This window comes from Ceratotherium simum, chromosome 30, assembly GCF_057802395.1.
Source record: "Ceratotherium simum simum isolate JZ-2026a chromosome 30, ASM5780239v1, whole genome shotgun sequence".
Classification (NCBI taxonomy): Eukaryota; Metazoa; Chordata; class Mammalia; order Perissodactyla; family Rhinocerotidae; genus Ceratotherium; species Ceratotherium simum.
In genome coordinates, this window is record NC_141929.1 from 19,839,783 (window position 1) to 19,861,847 (window position 22,065).

General features: G+C 57.1%; 1 protein-coding gene across 1 annotated transcript in view; it reads left to right on the top strand.

The window, feature by feature from the left end:
- ATP6V0D1 (ATPase H+ transporting V0 subunit d1) overlaps positions 1–22,065 on the top strand; it is a 38,994-nt gene that overhangs the window by 15,268 nt on the left and 1,661 nt on the right. The window contains exons 2-4 of the mRNA XM_004431726.3: positions 8,933–9,104; positions 17,475–17,653; positions 19,041–19,120. Of these exons, the coding sequence (XP_004431783.1) occupies positions 8,933–9,104; positions 17,475–17,653; positions 19,041–19,120 (431 nt within the window). The remainder of the gene's footprint in view (positions 1–8,932; positions 9,105–17,474; positions 17,654–19,040; positions 19,121–22,065) is intronic.

Sequence of the window (22,065 nt, forward strand, 5' to 3'; positions counted from 1 at the left end):
GTCAAAGTGCAGGGTAGGAGCAGAGGTGGGTGTGGCCCCTGCCTCCCAAGGCGAGCCTGGGTTGCTAGATTCTCAGGCTGGGCTATGGCAGGGGAACATAAGGAAGCTGCCCTCAAAGCCCTGTGTCTGCAGGGACAGGCTAGTCCCGTGGAGCCCTAGGGCCTGGGTGGGGTGTCCTGTTGAGGGGTTATCCATACGGATCTCCACTCAGTCAGAGGAGAGCTGCTTGGAACTTGCCCTGGGTGCAGCAGTAACCGGTTCTGCCCCTCCCTTTGGCTCATGGGACCATCGCCTGCCTGGCACCCTCCTGACTGTCGGATGGGTTGACTTCCTCATAGGATGTGAGAGATGCTTTCATTCTCCCAGCTGCAGGGACGAGGTGTTCCTAAGAGCATGAGGGTAATTAAATGTGGCTCTGCCACCATCTACCACCTGTCTCGGAGCAGGGAGAAGGGTGGTGAGCCTGGTTCAAACATCCTGCTGCCTCCTTGACCTGGGGAGTGACACTCCCTTTTGATCCTTGTATCTGATGTTGCTGGTAGGTGGTGCCACTGGCCCTTGGTGTCAGCTGGCCACCTCTGCAGATCAGTCCCATCCCCCTTCTGCGAATGCTTACCTGACTAAAAGGCCTCCAGCGTGAAACAAAGTGCTGGTCTAGGGACCCAGGAAGGAGAACTCACTGTCCTTTCCCCGTAAGAGCTCTGCCTTGCGCCATCTGAAACCCAGTAACTTGCATGTGGCTGTGCCAGCAGTAGACTCCAGGTTCTTCCCAAAGCTGCTGGCCCGCCAGCCCGGGGGCTTCCCATAGAGCAAGAGCTGCCCTTGGCTGCACCACCTCTTGCCTGCTCCTGAGGCCCCCAGGGCAGCAGCTCAGGGTGTGGTGGGTGGTGCAGAGTTAGGTCCTAGCCTCTATCTGCCCAGGTCCCTGGGGCTGCCCAAAGCTTTATATTGGTAGGTGAGGTGAGACATGGGCTTGGGGACAGGAGTCCCAGATTTTGAGCCAACTCTGTTCCTCCTTCCCCAGGAGATAGCAGAGTGGGGCCTGTGTGTTTGCATGCCCACGCTACACAAGGGCCCCTACAGCTTTTATGGAGGGGAGAAGGACATGCCAGAGCCCCAGGGCAAGGATCAGGACAGACCATGGGAAGGAAGGGGAGGGGCATTCTGAGGAACACTGAGTAGGACAGCCTGAGCAACAGCCTGGAGTCAAGAACACAGACCACCTGACTGGGGCTGAGAGTGTTAGTTGAGAAGCTCTGGGTGGGATTCTCTCTGTCAGAAGACATGGGCTGTGGTGTGCTGTGCTCAGTTCTCTCTCTATACCACTGCCTCTGTTCAGTGTCTGTGGCAGATGCCCTGGGAGACTGGCTCTGCAGGGCCTTTCACCAGGTGACTGGCCAGGAACCTGGGTCCAGGTAGATTCCACAGGCTGCTTAGGGCCAAGCTGTGGGACAGGATTCAAACTCAGGTCACTGTGGCTCCAAAGCCCAGGTTCTCTCTCTTCCCTTAGAGCCACTCAGCTACCTAAGGAGCAATGTCCTGAAACCAAAGATCTGACAAAATGGGGCTGCAGAGAGGAGCTGGGGCTGTGGCATGGACCAGCTAATGGATGATGCGTGGACCTGCACTGGCCAGGGCAAGGGGTCATGGACACTTTAGTTGAGGGGAGGGTAGTGCCAAGGCTCTAGCTGGGGAATGGCAGGCGGCACCTGAGGGAGGGGAGGAGGACCTGGCATTTGATAGGAAGAGCTGGAACTCAGAGTGAGTCAGTTGGTATTACATGAGGTTTGCGGGGGGCCTGTGATGGGCCCTGGCAGAGGCCTGAGGACAAAGAGGATGCTTAGTCTGTGCTACAGGCCCTGGTAAACCCAGGGTTAATGGTTTCCATGCTATGGCTCCTACACTCGGAGTTCTAGATGTGGTACTCTGACCCTGCAGAGCCAGCCAGCCCGTGCACACATCTGCCTTGGAGCTGATATGAAGAGGAGGTCTCACTTACCTGCAGAGCCTAGGGAGGAGACTCAGGCATAGCACATTTGCCGATGGGGGCGCTGTGGCTCTGTTGGACCACCAGCCTGGCCATCTGTCCACATCTGTGTATATGTCTGAGTTTCTCTGCTTTGATCCCCTGGATATTGCAGCACTGGAGAGCCTCTGGGGCAGAACGAGCACTGGAAGTGGAGCCCAGATCTGGTCCTTTCAAAGTAGACCTTCACCTGGGCCCAGGAGGAAGTGGTGGAACAGGCTCCAGGGCCCTGCCACCCTTGAGAGGAGTAAGCACGCTAGGCTCTAGGGAGCATATTCACACATCTGGTTTCACTCAGTGGGCCACAATTCCTGAAAACCCCTGAGCTCCCCAGGAGAGCATCGTTGAGTGACCTTTGGAAAAGCAGAAGTGAAGTCTGGGAACACACTGTACTCTCACACTCTGCCCTGGCCAGCTGGCCAGCAGGGCCCCTCTGTGGGCCATGAGGCAGTGGGTGAATCTAGAGCAGGGGGGCTGCCCCGCCTAGTGTACTGTGCCAGGAGCTGCCTCTATGCCTGCAGGGCCCCTGGGGCAGTGTGGGACCAACCCCCTGGCATGGTCCAAGACTGTCCCTTCCTGCCTCCCCAGGGCCCTTGAGGAAGGGCTGGAGAGGCCACATGCTGACTGCCCCTGGGAGCGCTGGAGGGGCTGAAAGATCACTGTCAGGGCTGGCAGGATCTGGGAAAGGTTTCAGGAAGTGGATGGGGGCAGGGCTGCCCAGCTGCCACCTCTCAAGGCCTGGTTGGGGCTGGCTGCCAAGCCCACACTTTGTCCCACAGAGAGGAGAGAGTGCTGGTCAGACAAGGAGTCCTCATGCCTTCCTGCTATCAGGGGCTGGGGTGGTAATCAGGGGTGCCAGCTCGGGTCAGAGCTCTGCTGCTGAAGGGTGCTGGCCCTGGAGACCTGGGTTGAGGGGAACCAGGGGGTGAAGGGACAGGTGGAAGCTATGGGGCCAGCTTGAGTCTGGTGCGGCTCTATGAGCCATGTGAGGAACAGCTGTGCCAGGTGGGTGTTGGGCTGCAGCCTGCCCAGGAGCCTTCAGAGAGCTCAGCTGGACCCTGCTGGAGCCTGAGCAGTGGTCTTTGACAGGCAACCAGAAGGTGGAGGAGGGTGGGCAGGAGCTCTCACTTTCCATGCTAGAGGTGTGCCCTCCCAACCCAGCTTCTCTGGCTGGGCCTGAGGAAGCAGCCCTGTTTCCTATACTTGAAGGGCTTTTCTCTAGGGCATCCTGTAGATTTCCCTGGAGGTCTTACTTGGGGCAGAGATCACAGGCAGGTCACTCTAGCTGGACAATAGCGCTGGTAGAGCAAAGTCAAGGGTTGAGCCTAAGGCAGTGCTAGGGCTGAGGGTGTGAGGCCTCCCAGGCTGTGGGGAGGAAGCAGGGCTCTAGCTCTTAGGCCACAGGGGCCACCGGGTAAAGGTGACAATGACACATTGGAGTTGGAGGACTTCATTCTGCTGACAGTGTAGAGAGTGGACTTCGGAGCAGGGAGCCAAGATGTGGGGCAGGAGGCCAGCAAAAGGGGACCGTGGCCGTGAGGAGGCCTGAGCGGTACCAGGAGATGGAGTTGGGGGGAGAGGCACCAGAACATTGGGGACAGGTGACACTAGGAAGCAGAGGAGGTATGGGAGGGTCTTGGGTGGGGTGAGGGGTGCTGAGAAGCAGGCCCAAGGCCCTCAGGGAAGGCTGGAGGCACTGGGAAACTGAGTTGATCGGCTTCCTCTGAGGAGGGCTTTAGGTCCGACTTCAGAGGGAACTTCCTGATAGCAGCAGCATCTTCTTGGACATGAGAAATCAGCCTCTGAGGAAGTCTTGCTGTGAGAGATCCCAGGCTGGCCAGACATTCCTGGTGCTGGGCCATGGATGGGAGGATTTGGGGTAGACAGCTGGGCTTGTGGGTAGACCAGAGTGGTCCCCCGAGTCTGTACTAAACAGAACACTGCTCATGCCTCAGCCCAGGCACATCTGGGGCTCTCAGGGGCCGTCACTGATGCTGTCAGGCTGCTGAGCCCAGGGCGCAGAGCAGAACTAGCCCCTGCCTTCCCAGAGCCCCTGGCGTCCTCGGCTGCCCTTGGGGTTGGGCCAGGGCTGGGTGGCCGGGTCTCTCACGAAGCTCTCAACAAGTTCCAGGCCTCTCCTCCTGTGCTCAGATCCCACCCCCAGTCACACCCCCTCCTCCGCATCCACATCCGTCAGAGCAGGAAGCTGGTTGTGGGGGGAGGTTTCTAACAGCCTTGTCCCAGCCCTGAGGACTGTCTGAAGTGCTTGGGGCTGCCAGCCGCTGGGCCTGAGCGCAGGATTTCTCGAACAGGGTCAGAGCTGGTTCAGAAGCCTGTGTGGTCCAAGCTGAGGGATCAGCTCGCCTGCCTGCCTCAAGCTTGCCTTCTTGGCTGGCAGGCTGTCCCCTCTCTCTGGGACACAGGGAGACACGAGGCTTGGCTAGAGAAAGTGGTCTGGAATGGTCCCTTGACATCGTCCCTGGGGGTTTTAAAAAATGAGTTTCCTGGTAAGGAAGACTCCTCAGGCCTTGGGCAGGATTCTCAGTATAGTCTCCCGGGTTTGCTCTGATCTGACAAACGCCAGCAGAAACCACCCGGCCGTCTGCATTCCAGCAGTGCTCAGAGCTGTGGCTTCCCCAGATGCAGTGTCAGCAGAACGCAGCAGCCAGGGCCCAGGGGTGTTTGCTGTAAGGCCCACGCTAAGCCCCAGGGGTGGAGGGGCATGCAAAGGAGAGCCCACCGCTCAGCTTTGCCCCTTTCATTCACATGCACACTTTCCTAGCTTCTCTAGGAATGATTCACTCCACAAGTGATGCCAGAGGGACTTGTCTGTGAGTCATGACAGTCCAGGGCATCTGTCAGGTGTGCAGTGAGTGTCTAGGCTGCTTCCAAGTTTGTGGAGGCGGCACGCCCTGGCCTCTCTCACCCCTCTGCCACCTGCCTGTTCTGGGACTAAAGTCTTTCTGGGAAGCTGGGTCCGTATGTGAAAGGCCCATCTTGGGCCAAGGGCTGTGGGAGAATGTGGTCAGGGATGTAAAGGGTTGGGGAGGAGAGGAGACCAGGGTTGGGAATGGACAGAATCCACCAGGCCTGGTCCGTGTCTCGGCCCCTCTATGCCTGACTGTGGGACCCTGGACAAGTTTCATGTTCCCTCTGATTTCTCTTTTCTGAGTCTGTGAAATGGGCATGGCTGGAAAGTTTAGCATACAGGGTGCTCCTGGCATGGGGCTGAGTACTCAGCAGGGCCCCGTCTGTTTCCAGTTAGAATGAGTCTTGGCTCCCCCCTCGTGTTGGGGTGCTGACTCCCACTTGACCAGTGCCGGGTGTTGGATGGAGTCAGTGGGGGCTGCAGGAGGAGAGGGTACTTGGTTGTGGGGAGCAAGCCTTCCCAGGGAGAGAAGCCATGTAGAGCAAAGGCAGAGGCTGGAGCAGAGGAAGTTGCACACTGCTGGAGAGCTCGGGAGGCTAGAGTGGGAGGTGACGGCACCCAGGGAAGCCTTCCAGCAATATGGGTGCCTGGGGGAGGCCTGGCCCTTGGATGCTTCGGAGCGTAGGAATCAGGAGGCTGGGCTGGAGTCCAGGGCCTGGACTTGCCGTCCCAGAGAATAGTGAGGCCACTGGCAGGAGGGGCCCTGCCAAGAGGACTGGGTTTTGCCTTGGGGCCCTCCCTGTGCATCTGGCCTGGCCTCTAGGCCCAGCTGTGAGCTGGAGAGGGAGGAGTCTCATCGCCTGAGAAGGGCTCTCGACTAGCTGCGGTGGCTGAGTGGACAAACGGACAGGTTTGGGCTGGAAGCTGCTGCACCAGACGGTCTGACCCAGAACACCACATTCCGGCCAGGACTTCCAGCAGCTGTCTGCTCCACAGCTTCCCCTAGTGGAGATTTGAGCGCCTGCTGTGCCCGGACCAGAACCCCCTGCCCACTTTTTTTTCAAGTATTACAATGTTTATTGATAGATACAAGTATATAAAATCAGGGCGTGAATATGACTCAATAAATTACCTAGACTTAATTTCAGTACTGTAATCAAAGGGACCAATTCCTAGTCTCACCATTTGTTTCACACCCACAAAAACCACTCTAAGGGCATTAATGATCTCTCACAACTGATCGGTTTTGTACAAGTAAACCACGTTTCTTTCATTTTATTTTTTTTAATTTTATTATTATTTTTTTTTATAATTTTATTTATTTCTCCAAAGCCCCAGTAGATAGTTGCATGTCACAGTTGCACATCCTTCTAGTCGCTGTATGTGGGACGCGTCCTCAGCATGGCCGGAGAAGTGGTGCGTCGGTGCACGCCCGGGATCCGAACCCCAGGCCGTCAGCAGCGGAGTGTGCGCACCCAACCGCTAAGCCACTGGGCCGGCCCACCACGTTTCTTTTAAAAAGACTTGTGCACTTGTCCCGAGTCAAGGATATTAAAATCTAGCACATAAAGCCCATTGCTAGAGGTAGAAATACAGGTGATATACTGTTACGGTGACAGCCATCAATTACAGTTAACAACCAAATGCATAATCAAATATTGCAGCAAGTCAAGTATTACTGAGTGCAAAGCACCTTCTCTCCTCCATGCCTTGTTCCAGACTTAGGTGGGCCTTGGCCAGACTGTGGTGAGGATGGGAAGGAATCAAGTGCAGGGCGAGGACTCACGGTAGACGGCCTGGAGTGAGGACATAGGAGTGTGCACACCTCCTGGGCAAAAAGGTTGCAGGGTCCATGGGGCAGAACAGGGAGCTGGTAGCTTCTCCTTGCCCCACCTTGCTGTCTGTTCTGTCCTCCTTTTAGGTGGCCATGGGAGAAAAGTAGATGTGAATGGTATAGGGATGGTGAAGGCAGCAGATGGTGAAGGCCTCTTGCAGGCCTCACGAGGTTAAAGTCCACTCTGTGAGGGCCTAGGAGCCACAGAGGACGTGAATGCTGCCTGCCCTCCGGGTGCCACCCAGAGATGTAGGTGGAAAACGTCCACTCCAGCAGCGTGCATACTCCTTCCTCCCACATACTGTTCCATCTCTTCTTTAGCATACCTGACTCCAGGCTGGGATCATTCTTCTCTTGATGGAGCACAGGAGGAGGGGCATCACAGGAGTCCCCTAAGCCTGTAGAGGGATCATGTGCCTTCCCATCTAAGCAGCTCAGAATAGCATGGCCCTCTAGGCCCATGGACACACAAGGAGGCCTTGATCAAGAGAGCTTGTGGAAATGTTCACAAGTGTGACCCTTCCTGTCATCCTCTGAGCAGCTTCCCCAGGGGATAGAAAGTATGCAGTCACCAGTCAGTAGAAGCCAGCCTCAGCTGTTGGGCCTTCATACACACGTGCACACACAGGTCCCTTCTCAGCCAGTGTCCTTGGTATTGCCATCACTACCACAGTGTCCCCTTTTTCAAAATTCAGGAGTAAACTCTCCTGCTCTCTTCACCAACTCCCTTCTCAGTCTTTCATTCATTCTACAGTTATTTACTGAGCACGAAAACGCACCAGAACATCCTCTGTTCTAGGCTCTAGGATACTGCAGTAACCCAAAGTCCCTGCCGTCATGGAGCTTATGTGTCCTATGCTGGGTGGGTTAAGTGTTACAAAGAAAAGTGGCAGAAGTGAAGGGACAGAGTGATGGGGCTATGGGAGAGGCCTCTGAAAAGGAGACGTTTGAGGAGAGATTATCACTTTCTGGGCAAGGGGACAGGGAAAGGCCTTGAGGTGACGAGTGCAGATGAGTGACATGGTCTGCTGTGTTTGTTTGTTTAGAAGTTTGGATTTTATTTATTTATTTTGTGTGTGTGTAAGATCAGCCCTGAGCTAACATCTGCCAATCTTCCTCTCTTTGCTGAGGAAGACTGGCTCTGGGCTGACATCCGTGCCCATCTTCCTTTACTTTATATGGGACGCCGCCACAGCGTGGCTTGACAAGCGGTGCATCGGTGTGCGCCCGGGATCCGAACCCCAGGCCACTGCAGCGGAGAGCACGCACTTAACCCTACGCCACTGGGCTGGCCCCTGCTTTGTGTTTTAAGAAGATCGCTCTGGCTGCTGTGTGGAGAACAGACTGAGGGGTGGGAGGCAAGGGCAAAAGCTGAGAGACTGTCAGGTTGTTGCCATGATCCCTCTGGGTCTCACCTGTCCTGCCTCCCCAGGACCCCTCTGCGCTGTCCTCTCCTCCCTTTTCCCTCACCCCTGTTCTTAACAGCTCAGGAGAGCCTGTGGGATTGGCCAGCCTGCCTCTAGCCACTCCTAGGGCAAGGCCAATCTTTCCTCTCAGCCTTATCTCCCCCTCACACCACTCATTTGCCGTACAGGCCACTTGTCACTCACACCATCCTGTTAGCTGTTTCCTTTGTATTTTCATGTTCCTGCCCTCTGCTGTGGCCCAGCCTTTCATACCCTCTCATCCTCTTAGTCCTATCTTGGTACCCTCTCCACTTTATTCCCAGGGCTTGTGGCATCTCCTTTGTTTCATCTGCAACATTTCTGCCTGGGAGTATGTTGGCTTGCTCCTCTAACCCTAAGGCCCTGGGGGGCAGGCCCATGTTTTATTCTGCTCTAGGTTAGGGCCATCCTAGAGTCCACCATGCAGAAGAGTCTCAAAGGCTGTGAGTTGTGAATGGCACCTTGGATTGAGGTTTCCCAGGCTGCCTTGTCATTTGGAGGAACAACGGTTCTACTTGTGCTTGACTCTGGGGCCCAGTGTACTAAGCTCATGGCCCAAGGGTCTGGGGGCATCTCCAGGGCCTTGGCCTAACTGCCCTGGAGTAGGCCCTGAGCCAGCAGGGACAGGAGGTCAGGGTAGCAGCAGGACACAACTGCAGGGGAGAGACTGGGACCCAGAGTCGGCATGGGGATGGAGACTTGGGGACCTGGGGAGGCTTAGCGCGACCAGCTCTCACCCCGCCACCCTTGTGTTTCAGACCTGAAGCTGCACCTGCAGAGCACTGACTATGGCAACTTCCTGGCCAATGAGGCATCACCGCTGACAGTGTCAGTCATCGATGACCGGCTCAAGGAAAAGATGGTGGTGGAGTTCCGCCACATGAGGAATCACGCCTATGAGCCACTCGCCAGCTTCCTGGACTTCATTACGTGAGTGCGCCTTATAGTGCCCTCCCCTCCCACTGGGCAGGACAGCTACACCTGCCAGAGTTGGCCCAGCATGGGTTCAGGCCAGCTGCCTGCAGAGTCCTCCCGGGCTGTATGGCTAGGTTGGTTAATCAACAACCCTGGATCTCCAGGCCACCACCCATAAGGTAGGGTCACCGGCTCCTTCACTGCTGGCCAGGAATCTGGTGGGCAGGCAAGAGTGTCCCACGCTGTAGTACCAGATGAAGCCCCTTTCCCTGCATGCCTGGTGTTACAGAGACTGGGGTGGGGAGGCCAGGAGTGGTGGGAGCCCTTTTCCTCACCCACTCAGTAGCACCCATACTGAACACTCACTGGGCTCCCACCCCCCATTGCCAGGGTCAGATGTCAGGAGATGGCAGAGCTCTGAAGAGCCAGGTTTTTGGGGTGGACCATTCAGACTCTTGGGCCCTGTCGGGGCTGAGGCCCATTCTCCATCTTCTCTGACCGTGGCCCTGGGTCTTGGGGAGAAGGGGTTGGGGATGGGGGAGCTGAACACCTGGCTGCCTTTCCCAGTTCTGGCCGAAGCCCCCATGCTTAAGACCTGTGGCTGCCCAGCTTCCCCATCGTGTAACCCTTGGGTGAAGCTCTGCCTCCACTAAGCTCCTGGAGATGCTGAGCAGAGGAAAGGACCCTGGGACCTGCAGGTGGTGGGGAGGGCTCTTGGACAAGGCAGCCTCTGCTTGCCAGGTATGCTTGTGGAAACAGGGAGGTAGAGAGGCCCCCTCTGCAGGGATGGCCCAGGAACCACAAGCCCCTGTAGAGGGCTGCCCTACACAAGTGGTGAGCAGAGGCATGATTGGTGGCTGGCTGATGTGAGTGTGCTCTGTGTTGGTGAAGTATGAGTGTGTGTTGTAGGGAAGCATTTCCAGGCATTCTTCTGGGTACTTTCTAGCTTCTACTATTCCCTAATTGCAGTACCTCCACCCTCCTCCTTGGGACCTAGCACACCTACCCTGCTTGTCCCTTCAGGAACAGGGCTGGATGCCTGCTGCCTGGCCTGATTCCCACCACTAGCAAGGAGCAGCTACTTGCTCAAGATCCACTTTCTCAAGTGGGTGCTGCAGCCAGAAGGGCTCTATTCTCGGATGAGGACCACAGGATGAGACACCTGAAGGGCTCAGGGAACTTGCCTAGGCTGGGAAGCAGGCTGTCTCCTGGGGGCCTCCTTCCCCAGGGGCCTCCCTGCTGTCCTGGCTGGGCCCATAATCACACTGCCCTGGCCCCCGTCAGGGTACAGCCAACATGGTCTTACTGGGACAGGAGGCCAGAGATAGGGTGTGTCTTGTGCTGCTGTGTTGGGCATCACACTGCAGTGCCCCGTTTGTCAGTCAACCCCTGGTCTGGGCCTGTGTGTCCCTTGCCCCAAGGCCAGAGCCAAGGACATACCAGGAAGCAGAGCCCAGCCTTCATCTTGTTTGCACAAGGCTACTTTGGCTTCCTGGTGAATGCTCTGGCCTTGCCAGCTAGGTTGGCCAGATGAGGCCTGGCCCCATCTGGCCAGTGGTCGGAGGGCAGATGCCATCCATCCTGCTGCCTGCTTGGCCACCTGCCTGTGGAGCTAGCCCCTGGCCTATCTTAGTGCCCTCAGAGGCTTGATCTCAGCCTGCCAGGCTGTGAAACCGGAGAGGGCTCTGAGCGTGACTGAGGCCACACAGCCGTGAGCTCTTTGCTGAAGGTTGGCTGCAAGCACCAAGTGGGCTTAAAAGCAGCCAAGCACTGTCCTGTGGCAGGCTGTCACTTCTGCGCCCCTTCCATTCGTGGGTGATTGTGCCTTACAGGCTTCGTATCTCTCACTCTTGCCCTCACTCAGGAAGAGCTCAGCAGCCACATGTTAGCCCATCTGAGCCTGTAGCTGCTCATTCCATGACCTTGTCATCTCCAGTGACCCACTCCTCTGCTCTTGACTTCAGCCACCTCCACCGATAACTGCCCAAGGATATGTCACCACTTGGAAATTCTCCACCCCTGAAATTGCTGAGTCAGGCACCCCCTCTCTACCCATAGCCCTCAGTTCCTCCAGCCCACTCGCAGTCCCTTGTGGGATGCAAGTTCCAGACACAGCAGGACTGGGCCTAGCTTCCTCCCCTGCTGCCCCTTCTGTCTTGATTTTCCTCCCTCCCCAGCTGAGATTCCCTGGTCCATTGTTCACGCACTCTTCTGCCAACATCCGCAGCTCTTTTGGCTGCCTGTCTCATGGTCCCGCCCGGCTGGCAGCCCCCCAACCCTGGAGGAGTCCCAGCAGCCTCCAGCCTGGAGGTGCTCTCCCCCGCCTCTGCTGCCGGGAGCAAAGCTGGGGAAGCCGATGTTGGGCGGGTGATCCCTATTGCCAGACATGCACGCTTACCAGCTCAGCTGGCGTCAGCTTGTCCCTGTCCAGCTGGCTGCTTGCTCTGCCTACTCAGCACCTTGCAGCCCCCTACTAAGGGTGGGAAGACCACTTATCTTAAACACTATCCCTCTTCTGCCTGCAACCTTCTTTCTGTGCAGATGGCCCACCTCCTCCTCCACAGAGACAATAAAAGCCAATTTGCCTCTCATCTCTGCATCTGTACCCCGCACCCCCAACCCCATTCTGCTGGCAGAGGCGCCCTCCTCTTCTCTTGGGTCCTCCTTCTGCCAGTGTCCTGAGTCCCCTACCTACCCCACTCCCTGGGCCTTGAGTGGCCACTCATCTGCAGCCACCTTTCCTTCCAGATTCTTCCCCTCAGCATCTAAACAAGCTCAGATCTCTCACACCATTAAAAACCTGTCTCATGGGGCCTAAACTTTTCATCTGTTCTCTCACCTTCCCCCATCGTTCAAGCCTCCAGTCTGTGCAGTCCCATTACTCTACCATAAAGCTCTGGCTAAGGTCACCACTGACCTTCATATGGTCAAGGTCCCCAGGCCTGACCAGAAGCCACCCTCCACTTGCCCCACCAACAGTCTCCTTCCTCTCGTGGCATCTCTCTGATTTAACTCCTACTTACCTGGCCGTTCTTCCTCAACCACCTCCACCACCTCCTCCACGCTGTCATTCCAGGAGTGAGGAGTGTTGCAGAAAGGGGTGAACCCTTCTGTAGGGGCCTGTCCAAGAGATCTCCCCCAGGCTGGGAACTCACAACTGGCTTCCCAGAGGAGGTGGCTATTTGGCTGAGGAGAATGATGTTTAAAGAAAGAATTGGGGGAGGGACATTCTAGACTCAGGGAAACATACATGTCCTGAGCAGCTGGAGCATGGAGCCCCATACCTAGAGGTGTCCAGAGGAATGTAGCCAGAGAGGAGAGTGTGGTCCCCCTGGTGGTGGAAGCGTCAGTTAGAGGCTCCATCCTGGGTGTGAAGACTTGAGAAAACAGTGCCACTGCTGCCCACAGAGAAAACTGACCCATCTGGGCGGAGGTTGGGACCACCACAGAGGTCACCTTAGCTGCACCCCTCGAGTCTCTTAGTTGCCTTCAGAGCTGCCCCAGATGACTGGAACTGGCTTCCGCGGGAGGCGATGAGTTCCTGGTCAGTCAACGTGTGCAAACGGAAGCTGATTAAGGCCTCCTCTACCCTCCCATGGTGTGAGACGGTGTCCAGTGGTTTTGTAGATCCTAGCCAGCCTTCAGCCAACACTCATGACCAGTATCAGCTCTGGGCCAGGCCCAATGCCAGGAGGGAGGGAGATGTATCAATGTAATGGGGTGGGTGACAGTGGTGGTATCAACAGCTCCTGGAAAGGCCTGTGGGCAGCTGCTACAAATGGAGCCCTGGGTCACAGGAGGCTTCCCAGCGTTGAGAGGACTCCAGGATCAGGTAGGGTTAGAGAGGCCACTTGGGAGAGTGGGTGGTCAGAGTGGAGGCAGCTGCCTGGCATGTGGCAGACAGGCCCTGAGTGAGAGAGGTCCCCGTAAAGTAGACTGTCATCAATCATGTGGTCTTGAAATGATCAACTCAATTTCTTGGCAATAACATGTAATATGTCCCTGTACCCAGGGTTCCTTCCAGGCCCAGCTTGCTGTGTGACTTGAGATAGAGTCTCTATTAGGGTTTATTGGCTTTGGAGAGGATCTTGATCTGGGCCATTCCATGATGGTTTCCCATAAAAGAGTAGACCCTGAAAGGGAAGCTAGGAAAGTTGCTTGTGGGAGAAGTGAGTCTGGTCTCCGGGGATTCCCAGGTGGGTCCCAAAGGCCTTTGTCCTTAAATGAGTGAGCCTCTCTGGAGGGGGCCATCCCCCATGTGCAGCATCTGCCTGTAGCCCTGGTACCCACTGGCAGAGCTGGAGCAGGGTAACCTGCATCATCTGGGGAAGGTGAAGTCTCATCTTTCTCCTGTACCAATACCTCAGTGCTACCAACCTGGAATGGGCAGCTGCAAGGAGGCTTTGTCCCAAGACAATGGCCTCGAGTGCCCAGTGGGCCTGTTAGCACACCTGCCATTCTGCCCAGGACGCATTGCTGCAACCTTGGGCCCTGCTGGGTCACAGAGGGCATCAGGTTTCTTTTGGCCTCCCTATCCTGGCCCTCCAGTCCCCTCTATCCACAACCACTGTTCTGGATTGACGGCAGGGTCTCTACAGGCTGGAGCTCTAGGCCTGTTGTGGTTTCTGGGACCTAGGTTAGACCTGGCTTCTCCCTCGAGGGAGAGCCAGCACCGATACTATTTGCCTGAGCCTGAGGGAGAGCACACGGGAGCTTTTCAAGGCCCAGAAAGCTCAGGTCAAGTGACAGGACCCACCTGGGCCTCTAAGGAGGGGCAAGATTTTAATGAGGAGAAGGTCCGGGCCTTACTAGCTCTACTATGGGCCACACTTCAGTCATTCTGATTGTAGAGGGAAAACTGAGGCTTGACAGGTGGTGTCCTGAGACCGTAGCTTGTCTGTGTTCACTTTCTACCCTGGGCAGGGCTCTGTAGGACTCAGATGTGATTGAGCACAGATACTGTTACTAGCAGCCCTTGCTGGAAGCTGTGGATGGACGGATTGGTGGGGGTACCTAGACCTCGTGGCCTCCTCAGCAGCGCCAGGCCAGCCTCTCAGGCCGGGCCAAGATGGTGAGAATGTGGCAGCAAGCCATGCTTCTCCAGCAGGTGGCGCCAAAGGGCACAGCAGAAGGATAGGGCTTGGCTAGGGGCTCTGAAGACTTCTTGGAGGAAGTGGCTTCCTAAACTCCAACCAGAGACTTCTCTGGGCCCAAGCTGAATCTCCAAGGCACAGAGTGAGGGAGGGCCTCTGGGCAGACGAATAGATACTACCCCACTCCCACCCTACGAGGGCCTCTTTGGCCTGGCGGGCAGCCGTCTGTCCACTCCCCAGCTGTCTTACTCTGGAGGGAGATGCTGACCAGCTGGAGCCTCATTCTCTCCTATTGAGGCCAAATGAGGGGAGGACTGGTGGAGTGGCTTTCTGGGGGCAGGGAGGCAGCTGCTGAAGCCAGGCAAGGAGGAGGAGGATTTCCCTGCCTGCTGAAGGCCTTGGCCTTGGAGAAGCAGACAGCTGGGCCAGTGTCATCTCTGCTAGGCCTGCCCTGTCTCCTTTCTCCCAGGAAAGAGGATTCTGGCTGTCACTGGACAGGAGAGAAAATTGCAGCGACTTTGTAGTTGACGCAGGGGGAGGGAAGTGCTGGGCCTGGCACAGAATCATCCAAGGCTGGCCTCGCCTGGGTTAGAAGGGGGCCTTGGAAGGGGATGGGGTCTGTGATCATAAGTGGCCCCTTACTTGGCTCAGCATTTTCCTTGGTGCCCAACTAGGACTTCTAGCAGGAGAGGCTGGGGGCAGCCAGGGGGTGCTACCACCAGATCCCATATCTGCTGTCAGGGCTGAAAAGTGAATCATAGCTGGCCTGTTCCACATCACTGGAGGGACAGCAGCAAAGCCAGACAGCGGAGTCTTCCCACAGGGCTCTTCTCCAAGGCTGGGCCAGGGCCCTGAGGAGCACCAGGGCACCTCCCTTGGGCCCTAACCCCAGCCCCATTCCCAACATAACCGGATACCCTGAGTTGTGGGCGCAAGGAGTGGGGAGGTTTAGAAAAAGGAAACTGGTTTGTGGGGATTCCTCTAAGAAGACAAGGCTAGATGGAGAGTATAGAGCCCCAGGGCACAGGTAAAGGTGCATGGACATTGGCTATGGAGTCATAGTGTTCCTCTGCCTTATGGTGTGACAAGGTCTGGAACCTTCATTCTCTGTGTCTTATTTCCTGACAGTGGGGCTGGTGATGCTGGTGGTTGTGGGATCAATTAGGTAGTATAGGTCTATAGAGGTAGGCTGTTCTCCCCCTCCCTGTCCAAAGGGTTGTGAGAGCATAAAAGAACATCCTTAGGTTCAGGGGTGGGGGTCTTTGTGGCTGTCTCAGGGAACATGATGGTTAGAGTGGGGCTGGATAGGGTACAGGTGGAGTGTTGTGGGAGGTGGCATGTAGCATGGGTCCAGGAGTATGTGAGATTCTGGAGGCATCAGGGGCAGGAGGGATGTGCTGTTTAGAGTAGAGAACATACAGGCTGGGGCTGGAGACCAAGGCACAAAGCTCTGATGGGCTCTCTCAGGTCCCTCCACTCTGCCAATTCTGTCAGGTCAGGGGTAGAAGGCTGACCATTTGGACCTCTTGGCATGCAGCTGCAAATGGGTCCTGCCTGAAGCCCTCAGTTTGAGAAGGGGGGCCCTGTCTCTTCTCAGCACACATCTTGTAGCTGACCCAGCCGGATTGGGGGTGGAGAGAGGGCAGCTGCCTGGCCCTAAGCCCAGGAGAGCAGAGGTTGTAGCAGGGCGCTGGGCCGGGTGGGGGCTGGGGAAGTGTGCAGCAAGCAGGGGGAGTGGGGGTCAGGCCAGGACAGGAACTGTGGCTTCTTTCTCCTGCCACCTTCTTGGAGGGCCCTGTGGGAGCTCCCACAATGGCCAGCCCTCTGAGCTGAAGGCTGGGCCCTCACCCCCTTCCCTTTCTTCCCTTGGTTTTGGGGGCCGCTTCCCACCAGGGGTCTTCCTTGGACAGTCTTAGCATTGGGTGCTGAAGATATTGTCACAGGACAGGGGCCTAGCCGTGGCCCACCCAAAAGCTAGGGCAGAGCCTGTGCTCAGTGCCCAATTCAGGGCAGCAGCTTCCACCCCAGCTTTCACCCTTCAGTGGGAGCCCCACTCTGGACTTGGAGGAAGCCCTCCCCACAAGCCTCATCCAGCTCCCTTGTGCCCTGAGTTCATCACTGGTGACAGGCTGGAGGACTGTTGTGGCTCTTGCAGCCTGTGGCCTGGGGCCCTTGTCCTTCTTTGCCCCATCCCCACATACATGACTACACAGAGCTCTCTGCCTCAGCCCATTTGTAGCATTGTCTTCATGGTTGGGGTCAGAGCTTGCCCCTTGCCCAGTCTGAACTGGGCAGCCCCACCCCTTCCCAGCTCCACAGCCCCCTCTGCTGCCCATGTACTATCCAGAGCAGAGAGCCTGGGGGAGCCTCGGCCTGGGACTGACCTGAGCTCGTGTCCAGGTCTCTGGGTCTCCTCCAGGCCATCCTGGGTGGGTGCCTGGCCCTGGCCTCAGGCCCTAAAGGAGGAGGCAGTGCTCTGGCTTTGGAGTGGGGCTGCACAGGGCAGCTGTCTGCCTGCTCCGTCTCTGCCTGACCTGGAGCCTTGCTCCAGAGGGGCCCTCCCACTGGTTCCTCTGTGGCCTTCCCTAGAGAAGCTTGTCCCCACCCCACTCCTCAGCCTTTCCTCCCCTTGCCATCTCCCCCTCCCTCTCTGTCCCCACTCAGCAGCCAGAGTGACCCTGACTGGACTGTGATGCTCCCTGCTTACATCCTGCTCAGGGAGCCTTAGTGCTCAAAATGAAGGCAGGACCCTCAGCCTGGCCTGCAGGACCATCCTCCAGGCTCCAGCCTGCTGGCTGCACTGCCCTGGTTCCTTTCCCTCTGCAAACGCTGACCGTGCTCAGTTCCTCGAATGCGTCTGTGACTCAATGAATGCCTCCAGGCCTTGCACACACTGTTCCCTCTTTCCAGAACACACTTTCATCTCCCAGTTCTTTCATCCCCCGGGCTGGCCTGTGTGCCTCACCCCCGTGTGCCCCGGGTTCCTGTGTCCTGCCAGAACACTGTTCACACTGTGGGGGTAGTTACCTGTTTCCCAGTTACTCATGGAGCATGAATTCTGCTGTCTTCCCCCACCAAGGGAGGGACCACGTCTCTTCTGTGGTCCTGGTACTGGAGTAGGGGGCACAGTTTGGCAGGGAGATGAGCCAGTGGCGCTTATCTGCAGCACCCTTGAGGCAGTACTCTGTTGAGGGGCTGGTGGCCTGTGCAGGGTGGGGGCAGGGGCGTGGTCTGTGCTGGGACTTCCAAACCCTCCCTGATGGGCTACCCTGCTGTTGTGTGCCTCCCTCAGTTATAGCTACATGATTGACAACGTCATCCTGCTCATCACGGGCACGCTGCACCAGCGCTCTATTGCCGAGCTTGTGCCCAAGTGCCACCCACTAGGCAGCTTCGAGCAGATGGAGGCCGTAAACATCGCGCAGACCCCCGCCGAGCTGTACAATGCCATTCTGGTGGACACGCCCCTGGGTGAGTGGCTGTGGTGGACGAGGGAGGAGGTGGGCAGTGGCATCAGTGGCAGTGCCTCCGTGTGGGGTTTACAGACCCCTGGGGGCAGCCCTGAGCCAGAAAGCAAAGCCTGCCTACTGCCACTTCCCTTTATCTTCCCCTCAACTTCCTCTCCCATTCTCTCCTCCTCACCCTGCCTTCGGCTCCTTTCATGTTGCTTTGGCTGGGCCAGGCAGGCTACCCCCAGGACCCGACTCAGACCATCTAACTTTGTGAAACTGGCTGCTTTCTCAGAATGCAGAGAAGGGCTGAGCTCATGGAGAGTGGAGAGAGAGTTCTGGTCCCTTGGAGTCTTGGGAGCTCTGACAGACTGTGGCCCCAAGCTGGGCTGGAGTGGCTGGCTGCCTGTGAGGCAGAGGAGGGAAGGAAACAGCTTCACTCGCCTCCGCTGAGCAGGTCCCAGGCGCCAGGTCAGGCAGTATCCAGCAGGATACAGGGTCCATCTCAGAGGCCAAGAAAAGAAGGGGAACTGGGAGCTTCCGGCAGGGCCCCGCCTAGAAAGTGCTTGCTCCTGCCTGCCTTGGAGGCTCGGGAGAAGGCACCAAGGCTGTCACCAGCTAGGGCCCTCAAAGCCAGAGTCCTAGTCCCAGGACACCACCTCCAGGAAGCCACCGGGGTTGAACCACTGGTCTCTAAGCTGTACTTGGTCCTGCATTAAGAGGCCCTAGCCCTATCTGCTGGCCTTATCTGCCATAGACTCTCCCAGTAACTCTGAGCTAGTTCTGGGCTGTTTATGGCTTCTTCAGTTTCTCCATCTTTATAGAAAAGACAGACCAGTGACTCTGCGGGCCCCCTTGGGGGTGAGGGAGCTCTGCTGCTTTGGCCTCTACTTCCGGCCTGACAGTGGCCCCCTGGGTCACTGGTCCGTGCCCACCCAGCTGTCAAACTCATTCCTGATCCTAAGGAGGATGAGGCTGGTTTTCCAAATGTAGGCCCCAGGCCCTCCTGGGGGATGCAGGGAAGTGGGCATCAGGCCCCAACTGCACAGCTGCCCCTCAAGAAGGGAGGATGTCACAGCCTCTTATGCAAGCCTGTCTTTGGCATGCTCTGAGCTTGGGTCTGCCCCAGAGGCGATTAGATCATGTTATGGCTGGCCGCCTCCTTTATAAATCAATTTTAGGAGCAGGAAGGCTGGAGAAGCTCAGGTCAGTGCACATGGCCCAGAGTATTGCTTTGGCCACTTCCAAGGCAATATCCCAGGCCCAGCTAGGGGCCCCCCAAAACCCAGCCAGGTGGGCCTTGTGGCAGGGGCCCTTTGTGCCCTGGAGGGGCAGTTGAACACCAGCAGGATTCTTGCCTAAGCTAAGTCTACTTGCCCACTGCTGACACCCATGTCTTTCCTCCCCAGCGGCTTTTTTCCAGGACTGCATCTCAGAGCAGGACCTTGACGAGATGAACATCGAGATCATCCGCAACACACTCTACAAGGTAGTGTGCCCCTCCCCCCAGAGCGGGGGTGAACTGGCCTGTAGGCAGGCCGGGGTCATGGGTGTGGTGGGCCAGTGATTTATGTGGGGTGCTGGGACACGACACAGCTGCAGCGGGCTCCTATTCTGGGGGCTTATCTGCTCATTTTCTGGTTCCCGTGATGGGCACAAGGCTGCATGGAACAGGTTCTCCATCCCTAGGTGCCCGAGGCAGGCCAGATAAGATCGGCAGGAGTGGCTGGTGCTCCATAGCTTGGCCTGTCAGAGCTGGCTCCTGGATGGCTGCATCTAGGACGGTCATGAGCCACCACTCAGGCCATAGCTCTCAGGCTTACCCCCCTTGGAGTGTTGCCAGCAAGGACAGGCACTTGGGAGAGGCAACTGTGCTCAGTTATGGGGTAGAGGGGAAGGACCCAGCGAGGCATAGCTAGGTCCCCATGTACCTCTCAGGTTCCCGGGCCTAGAGCTAGTGCCATGTCTGACCATCCTCATCCCCCACCCACTGTCTGCTTCCCCCCAGTCTATGGCACAGGCTGGTGATCCCTGCAGATAGAGTGGGCTTGAGATTCCTGGGTCAGCACTGCCCTGACCCAAAGAGGATAGGAGCAGAGCTGGGAGCCAAGGAAGAGGGCTGGCCAGGGACCAGTGATGGACATTTGGGACAGACTGGTCTCCAGCTGTGGTGAGGTACTGAGCTGTGGTGCCAGCACCCCTGATGGGCTGCAGCCAGGAACATGGGTCAGCAGTGGGCAGGCTCCCAGGGGGAGCTGAGGATAGCACTGGCCACGGGCTCTTCTGACCTAACCCTAAGAACATCTGTCTATTGGATCTTTACAGTGAGTCTTCTCCTGCCCTGGTTGGAGCTAGGTGGCCAACACTTGGCTACAGCCTGAGCCCAGGCCTTCCAGTTTCCCTGCAGGAGTTTGAGTCAGAGTGCAGGGAGGGTCTGGTGGAGGTGAAAGGCCTTTCTGGAGGGTAGCAGTGGTGTAGGCAAAGGAACAGCACACGCAGAAGCAAGCATGGGCCAAGTGGCAAGCGATTTGCTGTGAAAGTGCAGATTCCAGGTGGGCAGCAGGAGACAGGTCTGGAAAAAGAGGCAGGCACAGGTTCAAGTCACCCAGGGCCTTGAATGCCAGGCCAGAAGTTTGAACTTTATCCTGTGGGCAGTCAGCCAACGAAAGTTTCCATCAGGGCAGAGTATCATCAGAAAGTCCCTTCTGGCTGCAATGTGGAGGACAGATTAGAGGGGACAAGACTAGAGGTAGGAAGATTATCAACTTCTTTAATCCTCAGGACCACCCTAGGAGATGGGTAGGCATCAGTATCCCCATTTGTAAGATGAGGAAACTGAGGGTTCATAGAAGTAGAGTGGGTTGCCTGAAGCCACTTGCTAGACACTGGCAGCCCTGGAGATCACACCTGGCTCAGCCTGTTTGCAAAGTAAGTGCTCTCATTCACTCCCACTAATAGGGAGGCAGGCCAGCAAGCCAGAGAGAGAGAGTGTGTGCTTGCGCTGAGTGCTCCCGGCTGCGCAGCTGGCCTGTTGCCGGGTTCCTTGCCCTGAGACAGGGTGAGGGGTGTGGCTGTGCCCCCAGCCTCACCCACATCCTCACTGGGCCTGACTGGTTCTAGCTGGAGTCACTGGCAAGCGCTGCCCAGGCACTAGCTCGTAAACACCGAGCCAATGCTGTGGGCGCCATGCCAGGACCGCCCGCCCGTCAAGGCGACGTCCCAGCCCAGTGGCCACAGATGGGAGATTAGGTGGACCCTCAGCCGCCTGCCAGGTGGTTGCTGTAGGCTGCTGGTACAGCAGCCATGCACTGGCAGACTCCAGGGGACAGAATGAGGGTGGGGAGGTGACCTTGGTACCTGGTCCTTTGGGGTCTTGCCAGTTTCTTCAGCTGCCCTAGCCTCGCAGAAGAGTCTGGGCCTGTCCCTCCAGCCTCCCCCACCCTGGGGTCTGCCTCTCTGGGGGTCGGTACAGCTTGGTGAAGGTTCGTGGTTTCCCCCACAGATAAGAACTGCAGGCCCCACTGGGGCCGACCTGGAGATTTGGGCACAGCCATCTTGGCTCACTACAGGGAAGGAGATGGCTGGGGATAGTCCTAGAGGGATTAAACAGTACCACCAAGCCATGGTAGGGTTAGCAGCTGTTTCTGCCACTCAAGCCCTCTGATTCCTGGGGAGCTGCTGTGCTGGAGTCCACTCTTCCCTTCCAGGCTTCTTACTCCCTGACCTGTCCCTAGACTTTTGTTTCCTGTGACCCAAGTGGTTACCTCAGGCCTTCACCTGAGCCCAGCTTGCCCAGTGCTGCTGGCTAGGCCAGGCCTGGGCTCATGGACTCCTGGTTCTCATCTCACCTCCTCCCTTGGAGCAGCAGAGTCTGCGGCCCAAGCCAGCTGGTGGTGGATGGGAAGGTCTCCGCACCTTGGAGGGCAGACCTCGGCATGGAAGGCTTTCTGTGCCTCCCAGTCCTCACCCCAACTCAGAAGAATAGTCTCTGTCCTGTGGAGCCACAGTCCCTGGACCATGCTATACCAGATGGGACCCAGGAGGATGTGAGTGAAGGGAGTTCCCCAGGAGGCCGCAAGACCATCCCCCCTTCCTTGACATAGAGAGGTGTTGGGAAGGAAGCCTGTGCCTGGCTGGTTTTTGAGTGAGTGTTGGGGGGGAACTGGGGCCTGGGCTGACCTGTCTGGTCCTCATGCCCAGCAGATCCAATTTGCCTGGGCAGGAAGTGCTCACTCCGCCAGCAGCACGCGTGTCTCACCATTGCACTGCAGGACTGACGTCTGTGCAGGCAATAACCATTCCTCAGCAGGAACTGGGTTGACAGTTTGGTTCCTGCTTTGTGATGCCTGGGAGCTACCTGGGGGACAGGAGGAGAAGGAGGTGTTTTGTAAGGAGGAGTGCTGAGAGAGGCCATCTCCGTGAACTCTCAGGAGT